Raw genomic sequence first — 10,284 nt, forward strand, 5'->3', positions numbered from 1 at the left:
CTGTCCCTTAGGATGTTGGTGTTGGCCAGTCCATTAAGGATGGCCTCTTTAATAAACTTTTCTAAGATCTTCCCCAGGATAGAAGTCAGGCTGATCGGCCTATAGTTAGCTGGATCCACTTTCCTCCCTTTCTTGAAGATCAGCACCACATTGCTCTTCTTCCAGTCTTTGGGCACTACACCAGAGCGCCAGAAGTTTTCGAAGAACCATGCCAGGGGCTGGGCTATGATGCTCGCCAGCTCCTTGAGTACCCTGGGGTGTAGGTTGTCAGAGCTGGCTGACTTGAAGGTATCCAGCCTCTCAAGGTGTTCCTTCACAAGGTCAGCATTAGTGGAGGGCAGGGGATCTCCTTCACCCAGACCTCCCTGCCTGTGGTGTGCATGGGCATCCCATGGGACTGATGAAAGACTGACGCAAAGTACCCATTTAATAGTTTGGCTTTTTCCTGGGCATCAGTTGCCAGTTGCCCCGTCTGGTTTAGCAGGGGTCCAACGTTGCCCTTGCTTTTCCTCCGGCTCCCCACATATCTGAAAAAGGACTTTTTATTGTCCTTGATGCTCGAAGCTAGTTGGAGTTCAGTTGCAGCTTGGCTTTCCTGGTTTGTTCCCTGCAGGACCGGACCAGTGCAGAATAATGCTCCTTGGTGGTGAATCCTATCTTCCATCCTTTGTAGGCCTTTCTTTTTAGCCTCAGGAGGTCTGCTAGTTCCCTGGAGAGCCAGGGGGGCTGCTGTGCCCTCTTGCTGCCTTTCCTCTGAGATGGAATAGACTTAGCTTGTGCATTGAGGATCACTCCCTTGAGGAGCAACCACTCTTCTTGAACTCCCCTCTCCCTAGAGTCATGGTCCCTTACGGCCTCACTGACAAGCCTCCTGAGCTTGTCAAAATCAACTTTCCTGAAGTCAAGGACTTCCATGTTGCTGACTGACTTGCCAGCTTTATGGCGGATGGTGAAGGCGATCAGCTCGTGGTCTCTGTCACCCAACTTCCCATAGATCACTTAGTCGCCGATTAGGTCATCCCCAGTAGCCAGTACCAAGTTGAGCAGTGCTTTACCTCTCATTGGCCCATACACTTCTTGAGTTGGGTAGAGGTCATCCACACACAAGAGGAAGCTTTGCAACTGCTCAGATTTTGCTGCGTGATCCTCCTATGAGATGTCCAGGTAATTGAAGTCACCCATGACAACCATGGTCCTGGAGCATGTAGCCTTAGCCAGTTCCCAGGCGAACTCCTGGTCAAGCTCAGGACTTTGGGTGGGAGGTCTGTAGTAGACTTCCACCGTTGTATCCCCTGTGCCATGCTCCCCTCAGATTTTAACCCAGATGGTCTCCAGTCTTCCACCCTGGTTGCCAATATCAGCTTTCAGGGACACGTAGCTTTCCTTAACATAGAGAGCTACACCCCCGCCCCTTTTATCTACACGATCCCTCCTGTACAGGGTATAGCCCTCTATACCTGTGGTCCAGTCATGGGTGGAGACCCAGGAGGTCTCTGTTATCCCTATGACATCATAATTATTTGCATTAAGCAGGAGGGTGAGCTCCTCCTGCTTATTCCTTAAGCTCCTGGCATTTGTGTACAGGCAGGCAAGTGTCCCCTTGGGGGCTCTTGCCTTGCCCACAGATTGTACCTGGGCTGGGGCAGGGGTGGGCTTCCTTAACTGCCTTGGCCTGCTGGCCTTGCAAGAGTTGCTCAGTGGGCCAGTAGTGGCGATAGTCCCTCCATCTGCCAGTGGGCTTAGTTTAAAGCCCGGTGGAGCAGGTCAGCTAGTCTGGCTGAGAAGAACCTCCTCCTCAGGGGAGAGAGGTGGAGGCCATCTCTTCCCAGCAGCTCGCTGCCTCTCTCACCAAAGAGCAGGCTGTGGTTATGGAAGCCAAAGCCTTCCCTATGACACCAGCACCACAGTCTTTGGTTCACTATGTGGATCCTCCTTTCCCTCCTCAGCCCTTACCCTGAGACTGGGAGGATCGACGAGAACATCACCTGTGTTCCCAGAACCTTTAGCCTCGCTCCCAAATCCCTCATGACCCGGCTGGGAGTGCTGCAAACTCTGGCATTGGTGTCCACATGAATAAGGAGCATGGGATAGTGGTCTGTCGGCTGGAGGAGCTTAGGGATCCTCTCTGCAATGTCCCAGATGCGGGGCCCCGGGAAGCAGCAGACTTCCCGGGCTAAGGAGTCAGGGTGCCAGATTACCTCCTCAGTATGGAGTCTCCAACAGCAAACACCTTATGTTTTGTCATGGGGAGAGCGGGGGCAGTAGCTGCAGCTGAGCCTGTGTTGTCTGCAGGAGCTGGCAACTCAGCAGGCTCCGCTGGGGCTGCAAGAGGTGCGAACCTGTTGCTAAGCTCTGGCAGGGCAGGGGCCTTGGTGCGGCGGGCCTTAGGGCCCTTGACTACCTTGGTCCATGCCCCTGACTGGACAGAGTGGGAGGTCCCGGAGTCCTCCTTTGTCCTGGAGGGAGACCGTGGTCGACCCTGCGGCTCCCGGGGGAGAAGGGCCTGGCAGTAGGAGTCTATCTCCTGCTCGCAGTCCCTGATGGCACGCAGTCTCTGCACTGTGGCCTGGAGCTCCTCCAGCTGGCGCACCAGAGACCCCAAAAGGGAGCAGACCCCGCAAGGGGAGGTGGCCATGCTCCTGGGCCCCAGAGCCTGAAAAAGGGACAGGCAGCCCCTGTAGCTGAGAGCCAGAGGCTCCGTCTGCATGGAGCCCGGGACCATGGGCTCCGTCTGGGTGGCCGTCTCTGAGGTGCCAGGGTGGGGGCCACAGAGCCCGAGGGGACCCTTGGGGTGCAGCACATGCCCATTCTTGTCATGCCTCTGGTAGGCTGGCTATGGCTGGGACTGTCTACCCTAGGGGCACACAGGCAGGGCCTCAGGCCCTCCCGCGCACCCTCCTGCGTGACCTCCACGCTAACTCATGCACTGGCAGACAAGCGTGCCTCTTTGTGCAGCCTGTTCGCGTGGCTCCTGTCACGTGGCTCCCTGGGGGGCTGGGCAAAGTAGGGGCCTGGGCAGGGCAAGACATGGCCTGGCTCCATTCAGGCGCCTCCTTCCACTCACTAAAGGGTTTACCCCCTCCCACCACGGGCCCTGCTTACCTCTGGTTGTGCTGGCAATTGGCGCGGGGATCTGCGGCTGCTGGGGGGGTCTCTGGGGGGCTTTGGGGGAGCAGGGGCACAGTGGGCTTTCACCCACGTGTCTCTCGCCAGTCCAGAGCCTAACTGATGCTAAGCAGGTAAATTTCCCAGTTGAGAGAGGGCTGGCAAAAAAACCCTGCACCATCCCCACAATCTTTTGGGCATTGTGTCATACCTCAAAGCAGGAATGTATGTGACTGGAGCACTCAAATGTGGCCAGCACCTACAGCATGCCATGAGGCTGCCTACATTGTGCAGGGTCTTATTAATATCTGGCAGAGCCCAGAATTTGATAGAAGTGCAGATTAGGTTTAGAACGCTCCCCCACCCCTCGTTTGGATTGTACTACCTGGTCTATGCCATTCTCAGTCAGAAAATAAGTATATATACAATAGCTCTGAGAAAACTCATCCTGTAATTCAGTATGATGCCCTCTATTTGTCAGAGATGGCCCCAGCCAGCAATAAAGAGAACAAATTGCCAGCTAGCTAACTTTGGGGGTTGTGCGCATCATATTAGAGTTTTGGTATGAATAATTCTTTCCCATCTCCAGCACTAATACCTATGACTTTGAACTCATTTGGAATGTATCAGTTTATCATTCATTTGGCCCTTTGTTTTATATTATATATATTGTTATATATGTGTTATATATAACAGTATTTTGTATTTTGTTTTTATATTCAAATAAACCAGGAAATATCTATCTATGTGTAAATAGATAGATAAATAGATAGATAGCTATCTCCTGGTTCGTCTCTCTTTCTTATATATACAGTGTGTGTGTGTGTGTGTGTGTGTGTGTGTGTGTGTGTGTGTGAACTAGGATTCCTTCTTCAAAATGTTCTTCCTGCATGTACATAGATATACATATATGTAATAGAACATTCTGAAGAAGGAATCCTAGTTGCATTTTCTGCACTGATTCAAATGGCTAAGTCAGCAAATCAGACTCTTCTCCACTGGGTCTTCTCACTGTTACAGGAATGATGGAGCGAACAGTGAACCTGGACAGAAAGAAACTTGTTGTTCATAGCAGACATTGACTCAGGTTCATCCCAGGTATAATGCCAGTAATACATGCCAGTAATACAGGAAAGCAGAGAAATGCTGTGGATGATTCCTGGGTGTGCCAGTGCCAAATTGCCAGAGTCTTGCTGTTGTCCTGATCCAATAAAATCCTTAAATGTGGGACTCTAGACATATGAATCATCCCAGTGAAGTTCATGGTTTTTTGTGTATTTTAAAATTAACCACGTGTTTGAGTATTTTGCTGAATCAAGCAAAGATAATGACATAGAGCAAATCACTCAAGGCACAGGTAGAAGTGACAATTTTCCCCTCCAGGGCCAGCTGAGGAAACCCCAGAACAGACCTCCCACTCCTACCTTCTCTCCCTCCCATTCTGAGACAACATTGGGGGGACAGGGAAGTGGGGAAGAGCTGGAGGAAGAGGCTGGAGAGATGCAGCCTCCCTCCCTAAATCAGCTTAAAATTGGAGCTTGAACCCCCACCCTCCTGACCCAACAGCGTTCTGTGAAGTGCCATGAGGTAGACCGGGAAGCTGCACTTCTGTCTATACCTTAAGGGCATTTATAGATGTGCTTTGGGAGGGGAGTGGAGTGGGTGTGCTTTAATTAGTGGCTCCAAGATCCACTCTTACCTAAAGCATCCCAAGCATCATGTGTATCACCATCCCCATGCTGAAAAATGGAAGCAGGGTGCTTTAACTAAAGCTCATTGAACAAGCTTTATTAAAGCATCCCTGCTGCCATTTTTTCAGCACAGGGAAGCTGATACACGTGATGTTGGAATCTGCTGGAGCACAGTAATTACCACGCTTCAGCAGACTCAATTAATTACAGCATGTTGGAGCAGCCTTGCTGCACTTGTTTAAGTGCCCATAGTACTCAATTTTGCAAGGTGCTAAACATTCAAGCAAAAGAAACCAGAGTAGGATTCCTCAGGAACTTACTGGTAAGCACATGCACTAATGCTCCGTTGCCTTTGAAAGGTCCTCTCTCATCCACAGAATTGCAGGTGGTACAATGAGGCCAGGGAATATATTTTTCTGTGTGGAAAGGTCCCATCACAACTAAGCAATATAAAAACTAATGGGTTAAAAATACATCTATCATTGTTTAAGTAGTATCTCTGTAGCATTATGCTAGGAATTAGTCACATTGAAAATAGGTATGATCTGATTCAGTGACTTAGAGATGAAATTGCAAAGTGCTAGGATCTTCAAGCAGTCATTTCACCTGGAATCTCTGAACCCATTGTTTGAAATTGCCAATAATTGCCAGTGATCATACCATCAGCAGTTCTCCCTCTCGATTCTTTCAGCCTTTTAAAATGGTTGATGAAACTACCAATTTTATCTCCATCTGATATTTTTCAATCCAAAATCTGTGCTGAAATATGATATATTTTCCCCATTTATCAGATTGTTATTGAGAGCTGTTTTTCAAGGCACTTTAATAGATTTGAGATGGGTGGTAACATGCAGGCAATTTATAAACAGACCTTTATTATACTCATTATGGTTCATTTGAAGAGGTCAGGTTCATTCTTTGTGCACATGCATACCTTTATCTAATTTATCACTCATTTGTGCATGATCATAGCCATACAAAAATATTAGAATGCCTAATTGTTTAAATAGTCCCTCCAATGTTTTTATCAGGTTGTGGGGTGTTGGGGTTTTAGGGATAATGCTGTTTCTTCCCCCATATTTAAACTCCTTTTTTCAATATGTATTTATCCTGCATGCAAACCAGGACATTTTGGCACAACTATCCACAGTAAAGTTAGAAACCCAGTGAAAAATGTATTTCACATAGAGTTCAACTCAAGTTGCTGAGGCAGAAGACAAAACACTTGTTTTTTTTTTTCTTTCACATTGGCCTGCTAGATATGGAAGGTCCTATTTTGTTCTTGAATACCTGGGTATAAAAATAAAGTAACTAATTAGGGGAGAGGCATGGGAGCCAGGATTTGCTGTAACCTTATTGTGTTGCTCTTTACTACTATTATAACTACTATTTGCCTATGCCTCCAGAAGTGTTTAAACACTCAGTTAGGGTCTGACCCAAAGCTCAGTGTAGTCAATGGTATCTTGGATCAGGTCTTTAATTGAATGCTATTAGAAAAGTGCTCTTGGAGCCCCTGATAACAGACAATGTAGAACTGCAAAGACATTATAATTTTGTTTTGCAAGTTACAATCATCCTGTTTCACTAAAACCAAGTGTATTTTATCATAACCCATGGAAAGAAATGCAGAAAATTATCCATTCACCAACAGAAAACTGATGCTCTGTTTCAGATCTCAGTGTTTGGAATGCTGCCATAGTTCTCGCTTGGGACTTGCATGAACTTTGAAATGCATGACTGCTCATTGTGGGTTTTTCTATGTAGTCTTAAGTACCTTAGCTGATACGTAAAACTCAAGTCTAAAGAATATTTACAGGAAGAGGGAATTAACTCCTGTCCCATGGCATTATGGCAAAGGAGAATGTAATAGGAGAAGTCAATAGGCAGTGGTGTCAGGTGAACTGATTCAACGAAACAGAGACAACGTGCTTTGTGGGAAAGAGAAGCAGCATCTGGCTAACTTCCTGTTCTTAAGCCCTAGAGCAGCTAGGATGAGCATGCACCTCCTGAGCAATCTGTAAGGACAGAGGGGCACGTCATAAACTTGTTTCTTTTCTTTCTCTCATTCCCTCTGCTTCTCCCCAGCTCTGCTACCTCTCTGGTCCCTTGAATGATTCACGGTTTATGACTGCAGGGAACTGGATTTTCCAGGTTTTTCCATTGACAGGTTTTTCCATTGACAAACAAAAAATATTATGGAAAGGATCCACAGAATTGGTTTCCAAGCTGAAAAAAATCCTAGCAGGTACATCCATTATTTGATCATATACTCTGAGAGTCAAAAAGAATCTCATAAAGTGACTTTGTCTTAGGTAATTCAATTTTGTCTCGTCTTGTTGGAACTCTGATTATTTTCAGGACTCACATGCTGTCACCCCCCTTTCAATTTTCAACTGGTCTCAAGCACTTCTCCTTTCTTAATCTTCCCCCCCACTACTTCTGTATCAAAGCTTATTCCTGCAGTTTATGCATGTCAGTGAAAGTGTGCCACCCACTACTGGCATGCAATCTAACCTAGCCGGTATTAGCCACATGATGTACAGTAAACTCTAGTTAAACCTATTACCTTGGTCAATATTTGTTCTAGTTCTGGGAGGAAAGATTTTAACAGCTTCCACTGACGCAAAAGATCAGAACTCCCTTACTTCTTTCAAAGCTGATGTGTACATTTTCTGTCCCTCTGCCACAGATGTCGCCAGCAGCTGGAGCTGAAGATGAAGGACAGGCTAGAGGACCTGAGAATCCGAGTTAACAATGACAGGGATTCTGTGGATATTGATGATGCCTTTTCATTTGATAACCCTGCTTTCAGTGAGGATGAAACTGATCCCATGAGCAAGATATTCCAGGAAGTGGCTGATCTTTCCCAGGCCCTAAATAATCTAGAGGAGTTATCTGAGACCATTGACAGGAAACAACAGCAAGTCCTGTGTTGTACCACTGAGGAGAGCATTTCTAAAGAAAAGAAGGAGCTCAGCAACATTACAGCTGCCTTCACCAATGATGCTCAAGCCATCCAGCCTCAGCTCTATGCCATTCAAGACACCTTGGCTCGAGACAGCAAGCAGTGGCTGGCAGGACACCGCATCCGCCAAAGCCAGCTCTCTGTTCTCATCAGCCGGTACCGGGACATCGTCAGTCGCCATTACACCAAAGAGACACAGTATGTGGAGAAGCTGAAGGAGCAGATCATGAGGCAAACAGAGCTAGCAGGCTTAAGCCTACATGAAGAGGACATTAATCAATTGGTCAAAAGCCCCGTGGGCCCCCGCATTGTGGGCCAGGACCTAGAAATACTTAAAGCCAAGCAGCACATGGCCATGGCTCATGTGCGTCACCAGCAGTTGCTAGACCTGGAGGTCCAGATCACTGAGCTGCACTCCCTCTTCCTTCACTTGAACGTGCTGGTTTCAGAGCAGGAGGAGATCGTCAACAACATTGAGTACAACGTTATGAACACACTTGATTATATCTCCCAGTCCAAGGACGAGGTGAAGAAAGCCCTGAAGTACGACCGCTCATCACGGCTCACAGCAGTGCTGTCAGCAGTGCTGGGCTTTTGTGCCTGTTGCACCTGCTTATCCTGCGTATCAGGGGCAGTACGATGAACATCACTGTTGAAGGGGGATGCCATCACTGACTGCCAGGGGAAGGGCATTGCTGCTTTTGGTGTTGCTCAGCACCAACAGGATTGTGGCACAAACCAGGATTACGGGCAATGGTGTAAGTGTGCGTTAGCCCCACAGCTTCCTTTGAACAAAGATTCCCCTAATTTAAGGCACTTTTTATTTTTAACCACTCTTATAAGGAAGCATGTTAATGAGTGCTTCAATGAGACATTGGCAGTCAAGCTGCTTCTGTTGAGTTTGGTTTACCTGCCTCATGTTTCTATTGCTGTTCTTTGAGGATGGCACTGAGAACGTGTTTTGGAGTTTTATTTTCCTGCAATAGTGTCCCCAGGAAAATCTGAAATGTGCTTCTCAGAACAGGACATGTGAGTTAATGAACAAATATTAGACTGTGTTGAAAGACTGGGACTTCATATTTAAAAAACCGTGTTAAAACGTGTGGCATATTGTCCATCATTACATTGTGTGTGAAAAAGCCCAACATCTTTTTCCCATTTTAACACTTATAATACGTCTTTGCCAAGTTTAACACCTTGATCTATGTGCTGTCAGGTGTTTTTTTACTTGGATTTATCCTACGGTGTTTGGATCATGTCTTTATTGCTGTTGTTTTTTTTAAACAAAGAAGTGTTTAGTATTCATGTCTTTCCAGTCCTACTAGCTTTTTTTGCCATTAGCTGGAAATATTCCCACAGTCTGAATCAAGTGCTTTGATGTTTATGTAAGTACTATTTATTTTAAACTCCTGTTGCAGGACTGTGCTTTCCTTCACACTGTGGGTATGCTCTGAGGGAGAGGGGGAAAGGATTGAATACAGTGTTTTTAATCCTTTTGAATTCAGTTTTACAGTTTGCTTTTGGAGATACTGTCAGAATTTCAGACTTGTTCTTGCTTCTGATTTGGTTTCTGTTTTCCAGGTACTTGACAGACTATAATTAACAATGTTAATGTACTATGTTATCAGTAATTCTGAGATATACATTTGATGCTTACCAAATGTGTGGGCTAACAACATTGTGGTCCAAAAATTAAAATGGTATATGTCTGTTGATTCAGTATAGTGCAATACTAATGCTATGAGTACATTGGCAAAAACTCTCCAGGCAGTTTTCCAAGTATCTAATTTATAGTCATCTTCATAAGAATGCATACTAATCCTGGAACATTTTGCAGGGATTTTATGGGAAAAAAATTCCCCACAATTTAAAAAGAAACACTTGAATTTAGAGATTTCTAATTGAAAATACATTTTGCCTGAAGCCGTATAAACAAATCTCCTGCATACTGCATGTATATTTGAAACTCTGCTAGTTTTTCTTCACAGACACTGTAGATGTAATCCAATAGGAATGTCTCTTTAAACAGAGACAATGCAATGAAGTGGGGTGAGGTAAAATTTTCTCAGAAATTTTTCTGTTTATGTATTTGGCAGTTAAACTTGGCCATGTTCAAGTTCACATTATTTCTTCTCTTTGCCCTAATAAAAACTGCTATAACATTCTTGTGACTATGGATGGATACATGATTTCTCAGGAGGTACTTACTCTGAAATGAATGAAGAGGAGAAACTTGCTGTTTGATTTGCCCTTGTGGTATGTCCCTTGGCGTGAGCTGTTTCTGAATCTGTTCCTGGAATGTTTCTATTTTCCAAACAGGTGAGAAAACCACATACCTTTTATCTCTGAACAAATATTTGCTATGTTTAGCTAAAACAATAACCCACATTTTATTTGGCCTAATGAGAAGTACTTCATTTGAGATCCCTGTAGATTGTTTGTGCTTTGGTAGCCAAATTGAGTGCCCTCGGTTCCCACTGACTTCTAACAAGATTGGGTACAGACATAATCACATTTCAGCTT

At 45.6% G+C, this 10,284-nt stretch overlaps 1 protein-coding gene across 2 annotated transcripts in view; it reads left to right on the forward strand.

The window, feature by feature from the left end:
- The window catches only part of LOC109311068 (syntaxin-3-like), a 14,480-nt gene extending 4,555 nt beyond the window's left edge, over positions 1 to 9,925 (forward strand). For both annotated transcript variants that reach the window (XM_019536495.1, XM_019536496.1), the window contains one exon: positions 7,486 to 9,925. In XM_019536495.1, the coding sequence (XP_019392040.1) occupies positions 7,486 to 8,404 (919 nt within the window). In that variant the 3' untranslated portion in view covers positions 8,405 to 9,925. The remainder of the gene's footprint in view (positions 1 to 7,485) is intronic.
- The last annotated feature ends 359 nt before the right edge of the window (positions 9,926 to 10,284 follow it).

This window comes from Crocodylus porosus, unplaced genomic scaffold, assembly GCF_001723895.1.
Source record: "Crocodylus porosus isolate Cpor-Errol unplaced genomic scaffold, CroPor_comp1, whole genome shotgun sequence".
Classification (NCBI taxonomy): Eukaryota; Metazoa; Chordata; order Crocodylia; family Crocodylidae; genus Crocodylus; species Crocodylus porosus.